At 38.1% G+C, this 19,423-nt stretch overlaps 1 protein-coding gene across 1 annotated transcript in view; it reads right to left on the bottom strand.

Moving 5' to 3' along the window:
• PDE5A (phosphodiesterase 5A) overlaps positions 1 to 19,423 on the bottom strand; it is a 145,019-nt gene that overhangs the window by 103,560 nt on the left and 22,036 nt on the right. Inside the window, exon 3 of the mRNA XM_029941509.1 lies at positions 7,886 to 7,975. Coding sequence (XP_029797369.1) covers positions 7,886 to 7,975 — 90 coding nt within the window. The remainder of the gene's footprint in view (positions 1 to 7,885; positions 7,976 to 19,423) is intronic.

Genomic DNA, 19,423 nt, shown 5'->3' with positions numbered 1-19,423 from the left:
GGGAGGGACAGATAAGGGACACAGAACCGGAAGCAGGCTCCAGGCTCTGAGCTTGCTGTCTGCACAGAGCCTGACGTGGGGCTCGAACCCACGAACGTGAGATCTGACCTGAGCCGAAGCCGGAGGCTTAACCAACTGAGCCACCCAGGCGCCCCCAAGATCCACATCTTGAAATTGAAAAAAAATTCCAACAGGTATCTTCCTTGCTTCATTTTTTAAATATCCTCACTGCCCAGACCAGTGCTCTGCATATTTCAGTAATTCAACAATTACTTGTCCAAACAAGATAATTCAGAGGGAAGAAAATGAGATTACTTTAAAACAAGCAGATAAGACCTTAGAACCAATATTCTAGAAAACTTTATGTTTGCAAATTGCAGATGGAATTACACTCTGACTCCTTTAATGCTTTATTTTGTGATTCTGGCAGGCATTAAATTTCTTTGATTCATCAAAGTATTTATCTCACAAAAAAACACTCATAAAAATTAGGGTTTTTAATTTTTAGGTTTTTTTTAAAAAAGAAGATATAAATTTAGTTAGCTAAAATGCTCCTGAAACACTGGGAAAAAGTTATCATGTATTCTCTATTATAACTTATATTTGTGTCAAAAAATTCTAAGTACATCATCAAGTGTGATAACATAAAATCAATATGCTAAAATAAAAATAAAGGAGGAAAAAAATCTCTGGTTCCAAATTAGATTTCTATTTAGTAACTAACGTTGACAGAGAAAGCAGGTATTTCAGCCCAGCCTAAAAGACATTATTGGATACAATCTCCAACTCTGATCAATAAGAAATTTTCAAAGAAGTTGCATTATTTCACAATAATGCTTATAAATATACAAAAGAACACTCATCTCTACCATGTCATAACAAGCAATACTTCAGGGGAGGGCAGTAGTTTAGAAATAGGTCATCTGAGATAGAGAGAAAGAGGTGAATTTCGCCTGCACTTCTTTACTAAACATAAAAGAACTGTCTGGTCACAGAAAAAGTAATGCCAAGTGACAAAAATAAAAACTGGTCCAAGTGCCCAAGTCCAAAAAATCCAGCAGTAGGTCTAAAAGAAATTTGACAGAGCTTGAGCATGGGAGGGGCAGAGAGAGGGAGACACAGAACCTGAAGCAGGCTCTAGGCTCTGAGCTGTCAGCACAGAGCCCGATGTGGAGCTCGAACCCACGGACTGGGAGATCATGACCTGAGCCAAAGTCAGATGCCTAACTGATTGAATCACCCAGATACCCCAAAGTATGACTTTTTGAAAACATGATTTCACTGCTCTGCCATTTGGCTTTTTCATTTGTTTTAAATGTATTAAGTGAAGGAAAAATTCTTAAAGGAGATCAGAGGGTTTTGTTTTGTTTTAAGATACTATGTCACTAGGGAGCCGGGCTGTCTCAGTGGAGCATGTAACCTGCTTCAGATCTCTGTCCCCTACCTTCTGCCCTTCCCCACTCTTTTTCTCAGAAATAAACTTTTAAAAAAGGTAATATGTCACATTTTTACAAAATCCTTTGCTCTAAAACTAAATGCACATAACGAATTGCCAATACATATGAGGAAATATTAAATGGTGAACCAAAACCTAGAACCTTGGGAAAAGAAATAACTATTATAAAAAAAGAAAAGAAATTTGACAGCAGACCTTAAAATTCACATTTGCTGCAATTTTTCTAATCATGCTTCATGTGCACATCATGATTCTTCCCTGGGGCTCACTGGCCCAGATAAATATGAAACAAGCTCCTGTAACTGTTTTATCCCTGGTGAAAATTTCCTCCTGGAGTCTGTCTGCAGAGTGGTCTAAACACTGAACACTGAAAGTCATCAGACTATAGCCAGATCTCCTTGTTTTCACTCTCAAGTCCTGTGTCTGCATGGAGCCACAGCAAACACACCAGCGAACCTCCCAGACCGTAGCCCTTCAACTGCAGGGAAAGAAAGTGGATGCAGTCATCACTTAGAGCAGAATTTTTTTTAAGTTTACCAATTTTGAAAGAGAATGAGTGGTGAAGGGACAGAGAGAGGGGGAGAGAGAGAGAGGGAGAGAGACAGATAGAGAGAGAGAGAGAGAGAGAGAGAGAGAGAGAATCCCAAGCAGGCTCCGTGCTGCCAATGCAGAGCCTGACACAGGGCTCAAGCCCATGAAACCATGAGATCATGACCTGAGCCAAAACCAAGACTAGGATGTTTAACTGACTGAGCCACCCAGGCACGCCCCATTCTCACAGCAGAATTTTAAGAAACTCTCCTTCCCCTGTTATTACCCTATAGCCAGACTGTCTATTTTTGTGACTTAAAATATTGTATTAGTTTCAGGTGCACAGCATAGTGATGTGACAATTACATACATTATGAAATACTGGCCACAGTAAGTGGAGTCAATCTGCCGCCATACAAAGTTATTACAATATTGCTGACTATATTCCCTAAGCCATACTTTTCATCCCCATGTCTTTTTTATTTTCAGACTGGAAGTTTGTGCCCCCTAATCCCCTTCACCTGTTTCACCTTCCTCCCCTCTGGCAACTACCAGTTTTTTCTCTGTATTTATGATTCTATTTCTGATTTGTTTAATTTTGTTTTCTAGATTCCACATATAAGTGAAATCATCTGGTATTTGCCTTTTTCTGTCTGCCTTATTTCACTTACACATTGCCTAGATTTGAATCTCAGCTTGGCCGGTTTTTAGTTATGTGACTTTGGGTGAGTTCCCTAAATGTTCCACGGCTGTTTCCTCATCTGTTAAGTAGGAACAAATAACGGCCACCTTTTATGGCTGTTGGGAAGATTAAGCAAATTAATATATGCCACGTCCTTAGAATAGTTTCCATGGGATAGACAGTTACTTCCAAGATCCTTACCCCACAGCCCTCCAACCACTGTACTGCACAGCCTGGGCTCGCTGGCTTTTCTCTCTTGACCCTTCCCCTTCTGGTCTTCATTTATTTTCTCTAGCCAACAGCTCTTTGACCTTTCCAAAATAAATTATTTTAGCCTCTTCAAGCTTCTCCAGTTTCCTCTCTCCACACTTTGCACCAATAACCCCATTCTCTTAGAAGGGAGCAGGAGAGGGGAAGATTGCAAAAACTCATCCACTACAGTTCTTTTCAAAAGTTTGTCACAGAAATTTAGGAACATCTATGATCCTGATTTCTAAAAAAGGCATTGCTCTTAGTTAGTTGAAATATTTCAAAGGAAGAAGAGGCAAATGAGGAAATTATATATTTTACTGAATCTTAAAAATCTTCCTGACTTTTCTGTACTATGTTACAGTTCAGACTTTAGTATTCAATATTCAGCTTCTCCATTCAAGCAGCTCTCCAGTGTCAGTGCCTACGCCTTAAGACATTGGTCACTCACAAGTACCAGGACATTTTGTGAATAAACTGTTTACTGACTGTTTATAAAATCACACTTTATTTTAGGTTCTCTAGCAATTAGTTGGAACCGGTGTTGGCTTACTCAATACAGTTGGAGTAACACAAAGGGAAAACACAAATTTATTTTGCCTTATTTATGAGCAAAAACAGTGAAAAGCATTTTTCTTTTAAGCTTAAAATTAGGGGACAACATATTAGGTGAAGGCGGGGTCTGCCGTGGTTATTCCTTGGCCCTAGCTGGCAGGTTATAGCATGTGGCTAATGACTTCTTCATATAATTATACCATTCCTTATCTCTCCTAAAAGCTCTGTTAGTTCTACGTCTCCTTTTAAAGCATAACATTTAATTGATCACTTTCAGTGTGCCAGTAAGCCCTTAGCATGCATGAACACATCTGCTCTTCATAAAAACCCTAGGAGTAGGTCCTTTTATTTTATCCATTTTGCAGACGAGAACACCACAAACCAAAATTAACTAATTCCATCCTGGCTACTTATCAAGTGAGTGGTACAGATGGGATTCGAGCCCAGAGCCAGCAGTCTTAACAATTACCCCCAGGAGCACCTTGGTGTCTCAGTCAGATAAGCAACCGACTCTTCATTTCACTCAAGCCATAATCTCACAGTTCATGAGATTGAGCCCTGCATCAGGCTCTGTGCTGGTGGCGTGGAGCCTGCTTATGATTCTCTCCCTCCCTCTCTCTCTGCCCCTACCCCACTCACACACATGCATTCTCGAACAAAAAAACAAACTTTAAAAAACAACCCCCCCCCCAATTACTCTCAATGGCTTACTAGTGTCTCTCCATATTAATTTCAAAAACTTTGTAAGAAAAAGAGTGCTTCTGTATGTACACAAAAGTAACACTGCCCTGGGTTTGTCTACGTAGCTATAAATTTGAAGATAATTCTGAAAGTCATACACTGCATCTTCTTAGTGGCCTTGGTTCTGTCAGCCAAACTACTTTTTTTTTCTTAGCACAGCAGAATATGTCTATTGTGTTCTCTTTCCTTTTCTCTGAAGAAATGATTCTCACAGGAAATAATTTTGAATTGAGTGGTGCCAATGTTGGGGAGCGTGAGCAGGTGGGAGAAGGCAGAAAGTGGGGAGAGTCAGCAAGGTCTTTTAAAAGCTGTGTTTGGAAACCCTCCCTTCAGTAACGTTACTAAGTCTCCAGTGAAGACTTAGGCTTCTTTGTTCCATGAACTGTTTGGTGTGAGTGAACCTTTGTGAAGACCAGTGAAGAGTCCTGGCTTCCTCTCCAGTCATCACAGTGTAAAGCAGAGACAGCAGGAGAGGATGTGGGAACATGGAGGCAGGAAGGCCAAGGTTGCTCAGGAACCCAGCAGGAATCTTAGGAAGAGTTCTGGACAATCACAATCTGGGACCTGTAACTGGACCCAGTGTAATCAGATCAGGAAGTAAGCAGACAGCCCTAGTTGAGAGTAGAGTTATATATTCATGTAATGAAATTCAAACCATCTCTACTAAAACAACCAAAATTTTAAAAACTGATAATACCGCATGTTGCCAAGGACGTGAGGCAACTGGAAGTCTCTTATGTTGTTGATAAGAACACATGTGGTACAGCCGCTTTGGGTGAGAGTCTGGAAGTTTCTTATGAAATTAAACATCCACTTACCATACGATCTAACAAGTCCCCTCCTATAGATTTATCAAAGAGAAGTGAAAGCATTATGTCCACGCAAAGACCTGTATGCAAACACTCGTAGTAGCTTCTTTCATAATAGTGGCTTTTTCCATAAAAAAAACTTACTGGAAACAACTCAAGGGTCTACCAACTGATGAATGAATAATCAAACTGGTATATTCACACCATGGACTAAATCACTCATCAATAAAACGGAGTTGGGACACCGACGCTTGATTTTGGCTCAGGTCATGATCTCACAGTCAGGCTCTGTGGTGACAGCTCACAGAGCTTGCTGGGGATTCTCTTTCCCTGTCTCTCTGCCCCACCCCCATTCACACTCTCTCAAAATAAACATTAAAAAAAAATAAAACAAAATGGAACAAATTACTGATACTTTCAACAACATGGATGAATCTCACGAAGAAGTGAAAGAAGTGAAAGAAGCCAGACATACAAGAGATTCCATTTATATGACATTCTAGAAAAGGCAAAAACAATAGTGACAAGAAACAGACTAGCGATTGTTAGAGGTCAGTGGTTGAGGGACAGGGAGGAGGTCACTGCAAGGGGTACAGGGAAATATCTGCGGTGACAGAAATGTTCTGTGTCTGATCGCAGTAATGGGTTACATGACTGTATACACATTTTCCAAAACTCATCAAGTCATTACTCTTAAAATGGATAAATTTTATAGTGTTAAATTATACCTCCATACAGCCGTTTGCTTGTTTGAATCTAAGTCACCCTCACATAAAGTAGTCACAAAGAGAGAAGCACATGTATCCTGTGCTCACTCTCTTACAGAAGGGCAGGCCCACTCGCTCTGCCGTGGTGATTTTGTTGCACATTCCCACGGGTTCCCCCAGTCCCCAACGCTGGTGAGATTGTTCGTGTATTTAATAGAGAAGTTTAATCAGAGAATAATTCAAGGCTGAGTCTCTTGGCCAGTATAAAGTTGTTTTTTAGGTCACAATTTTCCCATATATTTATCTAACTAGAAGCTGAACGCAGTCTTCTCAAGTGCATAGAATCCTAGCTCTTGGTTTATAACTAGGGCTATCAGATAAAATACAGGAAAGCTAGGCAAATTTAATTTCAGATGAGCGACAAGTAATTTTTAGTTTAACTACATCACAAATATTGCAAAGAACATGCTTTTAATTGCTATATCTGGCAACCTCATCATTAGTCTATGCATGGTCTTTTCTATTTTATTTATTCGCCCACATAATTAACCAATTAATTAATCAAATGAGTAATTAATTTCATATTCATAGTTTAACTGCAAGTACTTTTAGTGACTGTGGCTCTAACTATCTCCTCAAAAAACCACATAAGAAAGCTAAGACACTGAGAACTTACTTTAGACTACTGGGAAATGACTCATTTAGGATCCTAATAGCCAAATTTTGATCTGCAGACCTGGGTGTTTGCATCAACTTGGTGCTTGTTAGAAAGAACCTCAGCTCCCACCTAGACCTACAGAATTCAGAAACTGCATTTTAACAAAATCCCCATGTGATTCATATGCATGTTCATGCTTTAGGAGCACTGGTTTAGAAAGCTGTGTTTTAGGAAAATTCTCAGGGCATAGAGCAGGGTGGATTGAAAGGAAACTGAGTGCAAGTACAGAAGCCTCTTCCAGGAGTATTTTAAAAGTTCAAGCACTTCTTCAGTACCTGAATTATGGCAAGAGGTATGTAAGGAAAGAACCTGAAGTGAAAAAAACTCCATCGGAAAAAAATCAATGGAACTTGGTAAAGGACTGGATGGAGGAGAGAAAGGAAAGATGTCATAATTTGAATATAAATCAAATTGAGGCATCAATGTGTTTTAGTATCTTTGGCAATGGTTCTCAAACCTAGCTGCATATTGTAATCACCTGGGAAGGTCAAAATGCTGATGCTTGGGTCCCAACTCCAGAGACTGATATTCAGTGAAGCCTGGGCTGTCTCAGTATTTCCCAGCGAAGGGCACATTTCCCAGATTAAGATGCCCCAGTGCAGATGCTTCCAATCTATTTGTTTTCACTTCGAGTAGTGATTTTCTTTTTTTTTTTTTTTAGGGGACGGGCGCCCCTAACGAGTAGTGATTTTCAACCCTGACTACACTTTAGAATTATTTGGAGAGCTTTAAAAACTATCAGTGTCTACATAATGCCCTTAGAGATTCAGATTTAATTGGTAATATTTTAGAGTTCCTCGGTTGATTGTAATATGCAGCCAGGGTTGAGAACATTTAACTGAAACGTACAATTTGACTGATAATTTATTAACTATTTTTTTTCAAATAAGTATGAGTGAAGAGGGAATTTAGTGCTAACAGAATCCAAACCTTCTAGTTAGATGAAATATAAACCAAAACTTTTCATTTGCTTGTTACAATTTCACAATGCAATGTACTTGGGATTGGCTACAATTTTCAATTTTCATGTTTTCAAAACCTCATGTTGAATGTCTCCCCACAAAATCAGCTGATGACCATTGCAATTGGATAACCATTTATGAAATGAGCATTATTCAGACACTTCCAATATAATATGAAATAAATTGATTCTAACCACAATCACAATTATGTATCGTAAAATAGGAAAAAGTCCTGGGGTGGTGGTGGGGTGGTGAGGTAAAGAAATAAAAAGTCTGAACTCTATTTCTAACTCAAAGTAAAGTCTCTATCAAGATTCAGCTCTATCTAAAGTCTAAATTTAAAAAAATCAAGCAGAACATTTAAATACTTCATAATTAACTTGTCACCACAGTATCATCCATAAATATGCAAAGTAAATCTTTCAAAAGAAAAATGTTTCCAAATGACCTTTTACAAAATGGAAAATTGGCTTACCTCTTCCCTATGATTCTTAATCGGCATACAAAGAATACTTTGTGTCTTGTAGCCTGTAATTTGGTCAACTTCTGCATTGAACCGAGGATCCTGGTAAGGAAAAAGAAATTCAATTTAATAACTGGCCTGTTCAAGGATAGATTTGATTTTTCCGATTTATAAGATTAGAAAAATCTAACCTTCAACTTACCTCATTGCTCTGAATGACAATTTTATCATTGGGAAAGATATAACATCATCTAAGTACATATCATCCTTGACAAAGATAAATTTATGTTTTTTAGTAGCTAGTATTTATGAGAAACAAAACAATACAGACTCAAATCAATGTTCAGAAATAAAGGAAATTCACTTTAACTAATTTAGATAGCATTCCTTAGACTCACAAACAAGTGCCAACTCTCCACGTCTGTAACACAATTTGCCTGTGCCCATCCCACTATCCGATTCTTCTGGGCCATCCCAAAGAAAAGCATCTCTGCTCTGAAACTTTTCCTATAAAACCTACCAACTCCAAAATGACAAACTTAATTTTGACTTTACTTCCCATATAATGATTGTTCATATATCACGTCAATATTCTATTTTTCTATCTCAGGTATTCATAGGGATTTTAAATATTTTCATTTGTGTGTGTACATAAAACACGTGGTGTGGCCTCAATCAGAGTGTAAATAACTCCTTAATCTTTGTATTTCTTTTCCTCTATAAATTACATCCCACACATCCAATAACCACAAAGGACTTCTCAGGTGTAAAAGTTCTAAATGTGGGTTAAGGAAAGAAGGGTACAGGCTATTTTCATTGAACCTTAGATTGGGAAGATTAAAGTTAGGCTGCAAACCCTATGAGGGACTTTTGTTTTGTTTTGTTTTGTCACTGTATTACCAACACTAGAACAAGAACTCAAAAGCATTTGTTAAATAAATGAAGGAATTAACTAACAAATAATATCACAGTTACCAGATGTGATCATTTTTAGTTTATTATAGTTTAAAGCAAACCTTGTAGGTAAGTGGGAAAGCATACTAGGGAATATGAGATAAGATTAGAATGGAAACACACATACCATAACATAATATCTGAATGTGTGCTGTTCCCTCCAATCAACAGTCTTGGGAAGTTACATGCTCAACCTAATAATAGCAGCACTGCTCTAAAAACTCTGCTTTTGGAATTCCCTTCAGAGAATATAGAATAGCCACACTGGAAAATCCTCATCTTTGAAGGTCATTTATTTATTTTTTTAATTAGCCTGAAGTCATGCAGAGCCAAAGCTGTGAATGAACTAAATGATTACACTAGATTCCATCAACTGGGGTCAGAAATGAGGCCAAATTTCCCGAGAGAGTTGACCTTGGCTTTAAAGACAATTTCAAGAGAAAAGTTATAAAATAGTGGAAAATCAGTTTAAATATCTTATATTATAAACAGTACTACATTTTTGCTTTGTTTGCAAACATGCTTAAAGTTATATTGAGACAGAGAAAAGTTTGGCTGAATATTTTTTTAAAATCTTTCTTAAATAACATACTACATTGGAATGTATCTAAAATGGCAGACAGGATACTGATATTGATGAGTTAAATAATAAAAAATTATTAACTTATATAGTGGGTTATTCTACAAGCTAATAATCAAAGTATGAATAAGAATACATCCTCAGCATTTTTTTCTTAATGAATATTTAAATTGCAAGACCAATTTATAAAGAAGAGGACTACACTCAACTATCTAATCAAAGCAATAGAGTTTGACAGACTCACATTAATAGGACTTTCACAGCTTTGGGCGCATACTAAGAGTTTAAAATAAACAGCATCCTGGATTTCATTTCATTGAAGGAGATGGGAGTAATGTATGCTTCAAATTCACTTTAGGTGAATCTGGGAATCTCAAAGAATTTTCCTAACGATGCACTCAGGGCAAAGGCAATCCACACAGAACTTTTAACCACTCTAGGGCCAGCAAACACTAAGGAAAAAACAGAGCTGTGCTATTATTATGATTATTCCTTTCACTGTTTATGAGAATGGTGTAAAAAAAGACCAAACATAAGCCTTGGACATCCACTTGCTAAAATAAAGCAACTGGTACTAGGCTTGCCCTACTGAAAAATATAAGACTAGACAAATCCTTGAGACCACTAAACTACAGACCATGAAAAGGGGGAATACACATGACAACCAGGCAATACTCTTGCTTTCTTCTGGGGGCATTTTCCTGCTGGCAAGATGGTAGGTGGTAACCAAGTGCAGCAACAGTTCCAAATGGAACTGAAAGGAATTCAGGGCTTCTAAAGTGGCTAATATTTGCAAGGCAAAGTACCTAATAAGAGAGCTGTGTTGGGGAATTAGAGAGAGAGGTAAAAGGAGGGGCAGAAGACAGAGTGGCTATTCACTTCAGACATATACAGGGCAAAGCTCTAAGAGAACTAGCTAAAATTATGTGTTGAAGGCTGAAAGCAAAATGGGGATAGCAACTAAGTAATGTTTAGAGGCACTGGAGTACCAGCTCAGCCAGAGAAGAGACCTCACTAAGCATGTTAGACATTCTGTTGGGACACAGAAAGGCTACTCCTTAGGAGTAAGGACCATATTTGGAAGGGGTTGGAGGGGAGGGGAAGAGCATTCCCGAAGACTATATTCAAAACAAATATAGATCCACCTTAACAATAACACTAAGTCTGACAGGACCAAAAAGATCATTCAGTAATTTCACCACCTGCAAGAACAAATATCAGCCCTCTTTGAAAGAAAGATGATATGATCCAAATGCCCTGCAAGAAAACATACATACACAATTAAAAATCACAACACATGTGAAGAAAACTAGAAATTGCAACCCATAGTGAGGAGAAAGAGTAGTCAATAGAGAACATGACTGCAAAATGATTCAGATGTTGGAATTAACAGACAAAGACTTAAAAGCTGCTATTATAAATGTATTTAAGGTCTTAAAGAAAAATATGGTAATAATGAACAGATGGGAAACTATTAAAAAACTATTTTTAAAAAAACTAAATGGAAACTCTAGAGCTCAAAAGTACAATGTCTAAAATGAAAGGTTCATTCATGGATTTAATAGCAGATGAAAAACAAAATAAGAAAGGGTCAGCGAACCTGAAGACAGAGTAACAGAAAGTAGACTGAGATAGGGGAAAAAACCTATAGAAAGTTAACAGAGCCTTGGTGTTTTCTGGAACATTATCAAGTGGTATAACATATATATCATTGCAGTCCCAAAGAGAAGAAAGAGGATGGAGAGGAAAAAATACTGAAAGACATAGAGCCAAAGTTCCCCAAAGGTAGTGAAAATCTTAAACTTACAGATTATGAAAATGATACATAGTAAGAAACATACGATGAAAATACAAAGGATAGGCGACTTCTTATGAGAAAAATGAAGACCAAAAAAATGTGGGAAAACTCTATTAAAGTGTTGAAAGAAAAATACTATTAACTGAGTATTGTATATCCAGTGAAAATATCTTTCAATACAAGGAAAATGAAGGCATTTTCAGATAAACTAAAACTGAGACAATTTGTCACTACCTGACCTTTACTGTAAGAAGTGCTAATTGAAATTGTTCAGGGGCGCCTGGGTGGCTCAGTCGGTTAAGCATCCAGCTTCGGCTCAGGTCATCATCTCACGGTTCGTGGGTTCAAGCCCCGCATCGGGCTCTGTGCTGACAGCTAGCTCAGAGCCTAGAGCCTGCTTCAGATTCTGTGTCTCCCTCTCTCTCTGACCCTCCCCTGCTCAAACTGTCTCTCTCTGTCTCTCTCTCAAAAAACAAAACAAAACAAACAAACAAAAAAACCCACATTGAAATTGTTCAGCCTGAAGGGAAAGATACCAGAATCTACAGACCTTGAGACTTGGCTTGAACATATGAATAAATACATAAAGAATGAGGAAGCCTGGGTCTTCATTTCTGGAGAAGGAAACACCCAATAGAAAAAGGAGAAAGAGAAACAAAATGCACTTTGAGGTGTTGAAGGTATCACTAAGAATTCTTTGATATAAAAATAAATAAAAATAGGCATGTGTGTATATTTATATATTTTCTTCCTAGCTCTGTCTCCTGACATACTGGTAGCAACAAACACATACCACATACCAATGAGCACATACATCTAGTACTCAGATCTTGGTTTCTATCTTAGTTATTTCCTCCAATGAAGGAAACACAGTTCCTTGGGAAAAAGAATGATTCTAGGGCTAGGACAGAGAAAGTACAAGCTGAGCATGAGACATCTTCTTAAGCCATCCAGAACTTTCAGCCCACAAGAAAGCAAGAAAGCCCAGAGTGATGGCAACATATCAAAAAGACACAGAAGCCTGGCAAATTAGAGATAATTTGAGAATTTGTATAAATAAAGATAATAACAGATCATAACTCACTGAACAAAACAAAAATCTGGGTCCATAGTGAAATAAATAAAGGAATGAATGAATAAAGAAGGCAAACTCAAAAAAAAAAAAAAGAAGGCAAACTCTTCTTTACATGAGAAAGCCAACTAAGACACATAGAAGGTATGATGGAGTTAGCAAATCAATGGATACTAAGATTACCAAATGTAGGTTCAAGAAGAACAGAACATTTAAACAATATCAAAATATCTCCCCATAAGATTTTTTTAAAATTTATTTTTGAGAGACAGAGAAAGACAGTGTGAGTAGGGGCGGGGGGGTGTCAGAGAGAGAGGGAGACCCAGAATCTGAAGCAGGCTCCAGGCTCTGAGCTAGCTGTCAGCACAGAGCCTGATGTGGGGCTTGAATCCACGAACCATGAGATCATGACCTGAGCTGAAGCAGCCGCTTAACCCACTGAGCCACCCAGGCGCCCCTCTCCATAAGATTTATTAATTACAATAGAAAAACTGTAACTTTATAGTGGAGAAACCTAGGAGACACCACTAAGCAAGTTTTCAAAATTAACATCCACACTGGGATAAACTAAAATCACATGCTTCCTGATAACATATGCTGTGGCCATTTAATAAAATACATCTTTAGGGGTGCCTGGGTGGCTCAGTTGGTTAAGCCTCCGACTTTGGCTCAGGTCAGATCTCACATTCGTGGGTTCGAGCCCTGCAGCAGGCTCTGGGCTGACAGCTAGCTCAGAGCCTGGAGCCTGCTTCCGGTTCTGTGTCTCCTTTCTCTACCCCTCGCCCTCTCATACTCTCTCTCTGTATCAAAAATAAATAAAACATTAAAAAATAAAATAAAAATAAAATACAACTTTAGTCTTTATCTCAGGTTCTAGCACAGAGGTCCTAAAGTCCCTGTAATTCCCTGAGTAACAGGAAAGTCTTTTGAAGGTCCACACAAGCCCCTTCCACCACACCTCATGCTAACGAGATGAGTCTTAAGTGAGTGGGCCCCAGAGAGCTTCCAGATGGGGACTGGCTACCAGAAAAACCAATCAACTTATTATAGGGTTAGAACATTGAGCCCTACCCCTGACCTCCAGAGAAGGGAAAGGGGGCTGGAGACTGAATTCAATCACTAATGGCCAATGGATTTAATCAATCATGCCTACATAATGAAACCTTGATTAAAAAAAAAACACCTCAAAACAATGAGGTTAGGAGGACTGTCTAGGTTGGTGAAGATATCTACCTGCTGGGATTGTGGTGCACCCCTGGAAGAGAAATGGAATTTCTGTGTCTGCACCTCTTTTTTTGTTTTTAATAAAATTGAAATCTTTCTTTCTTTCTTTTGTTCTTTCTCTCTTTTTTCTTTCTCTCTTTCCTTTATTTTTTAAAATTTATATCCAAGTTAGCATAGAGTGCAACAGTGATTTTAGAAGTAGATTCCTTAATGCCCCTTACCTATTTAGTCCATTCTCCCTCCCACAACCCTGTTTGTTCTCCATATTTAAGAGTCTCTTATGTTTTGTCTGCCTCTCTGTTTTTATATTATTTTGCTTCCCTTCCCTTATGTTCATCTGTCTTATATCTTAAAGTCCTCATACAGGTTAAAGTCATATGATATTCATCTCTCTCTAACTGACTAATTTCGCTTGGCATAATACCCTCTAGTTCTATCCACACAGTTGCAAATGGCAAGATTTCATTCTTTTTGACTGCTGAGTAGTACTCCATTGTATATATACACCACATCTTCTTTATTCATCCATGGATGTGTCACCCACCTCTTATTCTTTGCCCTAATGCATCTCTTCCATTTAGCTATTCCTGAATTGTATACAATATAATAAAACTATAATTGTAAATATAGTGCCTCCTTTAGTTATGTGAATCATTCTAGTAAATTCCAGAAACTGAAGGAGGAATCACCTAATGTAGGGGGCAAAAATGTGGTTAGCTTATGAACCTTGTTTATGGCTGGCATTTGAACTGGGAACTGTAGACAATCTAGTGGGATTGAGTCTTTAGACTGTGGGGATCAGTGCTAACTAGTGTAGTATAGCGTCAGAAGTTAGTTACAAGTGGTTAGTGCTAACCACTAGCAGTTAGTGTCAGAATTAATTGGGTTGTAGGATATCCACCTGGTGTAGGAAAATAAAGAATTGACTGTTGTTTGGAAGACCAAATAGGGTCTCATCATTGATATCTGTGGTATCTGCCCAAAATGCCTACTCTGAGTCTCCTCAAAAAGACATGTGACAAAATAATTAGCCTATACTCTCAAAATATATGTTGAGAGATAAAGAAACACTGAGAAACTATTCCAGATTTAAAGAAGACTAAAGAGACATGAAAAGCATATTCACTATGTAATTCTGGATTAGACGCTTGATCAGAGGAAAAAATAGCTAAGAACATTAATGGGACAATAGACTAAACTGAACTATGTACTATTAGGTAATAGCATTGTATCCTAAACTTTCCTAATTTTGATAAATGTATTATAATTATATAAAAGAATATTCTTATTGGAAAATATTCACTGAAAGACAGTAAAAATATTTCCAACTTATTAAGTGCTTCAGAAAAATACTATACATACATTACTTACATGTATTGTATATACAAGAAGAAAATGATAAAACCAAATGGGGCAAAACATAAAGAGCTGGAGAATCTGGGTAGAATATATATGGAAGGTTCTTCTACCAGCTTTACAACCTTCCCTTAAGTCTGAAATTACATAAAAAACAAAACAAAAAACAAACAAACAAACAAACAAACAAAAACCCGGGATACCTGGGTGGCTCAGTTGATTAACTGGCCAACTTCAGCTCAGGTCATGATCTTACTAGTTCTTGAGTTCAAGCCCCGCATCTGGCTCTTTGCTACTAGGCTGGAGCCTGCTTCAAATTCTGTGTCTCCCTCTCTCTCTCTCACTGACTCCCCAACTCACACTCTGTCTCTCTTAAGAGTAAATAAACATTAAAAAATTTAAAATAAATACATAAACAGAAAACAACACAGTAGACTTGCCAATTTATAGGCAACTTTCTCTCACAGAGTGGCATTTTTAAGACAATGTCTAAAGATTATTAGAACATTAAACAAAGACAGATACAGTGGTTCCCAAACTATGTTCTCCAGGGTACAATCAGATCATGACAGATTAGTAGATTTATCAAGATTAAAACAGTTGATATTGTTAGTTCTTTCCTCTAAAATTCATTTTGGAAATCATTTTATTCATTAGAAATTCTTTGAGAGAGCTTATAATTCTTTAGGGAAACTTTTTGATAAAGAGAGATATGCAGAGTGAGAGATGGTAAAGACTGATTTATCTGGATAAGGAATGCAAAAGGAGGAATGAAGTCATCAGGGTGGGTAGAGTAGCTACATGGTACTTGAATGCCGATGAGACCCTTCCCTAAAACTCTCCAAGTCTTCTCCACAGAGATCACGGCATACCTGGAGTGACTGTCCTGTGGAAACAGAAGAGTCTAAGTTTTGCATTCCAGTTGACTTAGTAGAAAAAGGAGTGTTTTGACAATATAAATCCTTTAACAGGAAATCTTGGGGAATCTTGAGGCTTCTGTACGGCATGATGCCAGGTGTTTAAGGCAATCTGTGATGGTCAATTTTAAGTGTCAGCTTGACTAAGCTAAAGAATGCCCAAATAGCTGGTAAGACATTATCCCTGGGTATGTCTGTAAGGATGTCTCTAGAAGAGATTGGCATTTGAATCAATAAACTGAGCAAAGAAGATCTTCACCAATGCAGATTGGCACCATCCAAATCATTGAGGGCGTGAACAGAACAAAAAGGCAGGGGAAGGGCAAATTCATTCTTCCTGCTTAAGTTAAAATCATGTACCTTCTTCTGCCCACCTGCTCTCCACTGAAGTTCCTGGTTCCCAGGCTTTTGGAATAAAACCCACACCAGACTTAAGACCACTGGCTGCTCAATTCTCAGGGCTTCAGACTCTGAATTACACCACCAGCTTTCCTACTTGTCCAGCTTGCAGGCAGTGGGCAGATCGTGGAACTTCTATGCTTCCATAATCCAGTAAGCTAATTTCTGTAATAAACCTCTTCTCTTATATATGTATATCCTATTGAGTCAATTTCTCTGAATAACACTGACTAGTAAACAATCCAATGTAGATACTGGATGATATCTAGTTTTCATGTATAAGGAGATGCCAAACACATTTACACAGCTGTCCTGAGTTGTTCTGAATATTACGTGTTAATATCTTATTATCAATAAATGCTGTGCCACATTCAAGAAAGTTACATGGATGATGGGCTGATGCAGAAGGAGATGATGTGTGATGAACATCTATATATAGGCAGCAAATATCCTCTCATTAGTATTTGCGGTCTGATTGAGAATCACTGGTTTAAGTTATGGATCTTGTTTTATATTTTAAATATATGAATGTGTTATTTTATTAATAATAAAATAGTTGAATTCTCACATATATATCAGTCTGTCACAAAGTTTTAAAAAACAAATCAAATGTTGACCACGTCCTATAACTGACTTATCTATGAGACTATCTTTTTAATCTTTAGCTTCAATTCGAGTATGATTATGTTTCGAGTATGTTTTCCACTGTTACGTTACAACTTTTCAAGGGTTCTGTGGTCAAATAAGCTTTAAGAAATACTGCTTTTAGGGTGTCGTTTTTACAGATGCATGTTTAAAGAGGTAAGACTCAGAAAACAATGTATTCTGACTACTTTCACAAGAGGCTATGAGACACTATTTTGATTATCTGAATCATGGGTGGGGCTGAATTATGAATTACCCATTAACCAACTGACTTCCACTGTCACCACCAATGTGAATTGTTATGTCATAGATCAACTCTGCAATTTCTAAGTGAAATCCCTGGGACATGAATAACTTCTGCAGGGCCTCTATAGACACGGATCACGGGTGCCCAGGGTGACGCAAAAACGTGAAGAATCCACAGGGTAAGAGGCTTCCCCTTAGAAACACTGCAGATCAAGGACGTGGGCTTCTGTGAGACAGCAGTGCAAGAATTAAATCGTTACTAACTGCAAAACAAAAATGACACTGTCAAAAATGGAAAGCATATTAAACAAAATGCATGTAAGTGAAGAAATTCTCAGGGCTGTGGAAACTTAGAACCACACAAACAAATGAAAGCTTTCTCAGCAAAGTTGAAGCATATTTTTAGTCCTACTGTACTTGGGACTATAGTGCCATTGAAAAGCAGAAACCCAGCTGTCACCTAAGACAGGAAGGGAATTCTGCAAATTTGGCAGCAATCCTTCAGCTGTGTCCTTAATACGCCACTTGTAGTCTGCGACGGTGTGACGTTGCTCCAGAGCTCGTAGAAGTCGTGGAAAGAGCTCCAAGAAGAATCAAAATTGGATAAACTGCTTGTATAGGATGGATTCTGGAAAATACCTCAGGATTTTACATCTCTCCCCAAATCCTCCCCTTAGTATTCCTCACTAATTACCACATTTATTCACCCGTCTTCAAACACTCAGTCATCCGAACTCCTCCCTTCCCCTCACTTTCATCTCCTATTAGCGACCAACTCCAACAGATTCCACTGCTTTATCAGAAATCCATTCCTTTGTTTTGCTCATTACAACTAGTGTCCTAGTTCAGGTACTCACTTCCTCACACTACTCAATAATTTATCCTCCAGTTTCCAGTATTTTTCTAATTCATTTTATGACCATGGTAAAATTCATCTTGCTAAAGCACAGTATGAATCATAGCAATGCCCCTTTCAAATCATCTTTAACTATCCCTCATGGCTCCAGTCCATATACATACCCCTCAGCATGGCATTCAAGACCTCAGTAATCTCCAGGCTCTGCTTCCATAGCTCCTCAATGTCTACACTATTATCCACACATGTCTATACTAGCACACATGGTACACCTGCCCTGTTTCTTCTTTCAACTTCTCTTTACATCTGGGTTTCACCAAGCACACAAATCAATCTATTCAAATCTTACCTGTTTTCCAGGGTCCATATCAAGCATCACTTCCTCAAAGAAACATTCCTTCATCTCCCCAACTAATGACATCTCTTGCTTCCCTGAACCTACCACACTTTCCTTGGCATCTATTATGACCTGCTTTCTACTCTACTTACCTATCTTATCTACTACATAATTTTAATTTAGTCAATATTTATTAAAACTTGACTGGGGTACCTGGGTGGCTCAGTCAGTTAAACGTCTGACTTTTGCTCAGGTCATGTTCTCACAGGCTGTGGATTCAAGTCCCCTGTTGCACTCTGTGCTGACAGCTAATAGCCTAGAATCTGCTTCAAATTATGTGTCTCCCTCTCTCTCTGTGCCTCCTCAACTCGCACTCTGTCTCTCTCTGTCTCTCAAAAATGAATAAACGTTAACAAAAAAAAACACTTGACTATGTGTCAGGCATTACATTAGGCATCAGGAATACAGGGATGAATTAAAAAAGCAATGACCTCTCAAATTACATGGAGGAGTTGCAAGTCAGGATTGCCACGGAACATTTCATGTACCAAATGGTAGGTGGCTAGAACAACAGTTCTATCACAGTGCGAGAAAATACCTGATACACAAAATGCCATTCAGTTAAGATGCTTTATTTATTTATATTATTAATTAAATGTATTTATTTATTTTGAGAGAGAGAGAGAGAGAGGGAGGGAGAACAAGTGGGGAGGGGCAGAGATGGAGAGACAGAATCCTAAGCAGGCTCTGCACTTTCAGCACAGAGCCTTACACAGGGCTGGAACTTACAAACTGCGAGATCATGACCTGAACCGAGATCAAGAATCAGACACTTAACTGACTGAGCCACCCAAGTACCCCTAAGATGCTTCATTTAAAAACCATTATTCTGGGGCACCTGGGTGGCTCAGTTGGTTGAGGGTCCAACTTCGGCTCAGGTCATGATCACATGGTTTGAGCCCAACATTGGGCTCGCTGCTGTCAGCACAGAGCCTGCTTCAGATCACTGTCCCCTTCTGTCTCTGCTCCTTCCCTGCTCATGCTCTCTCTCTCAAAAATAAATAAATATTTTTAAAAAACATAATTCTATTAATAAAAAAGATCATTTTAAATGAAAAATTTGAAAAATCATGTAGTGTAATCTTTAAGTCCATAATTTTTTTTTA

This window comes from Suricata suricatta, chromosome 1 (assembly GCF_006229205.1).
Source record: "Suricata suricatta isolate VVHF042 chromosome 1, meerkat_22Aug2017_6uvM2_HiC, whole genome shotgun sequence".
Classification (NCBI taxonomy): domain Eukaryota; kingdom Metazoa; phylum Chordata; class Mammalia; order Carnivora; family Herpestidae; genus Suricata; species Suricata suricatta.
This window is presented reverse-complemented; position numbering and strand designations above follow the sequence as displayed.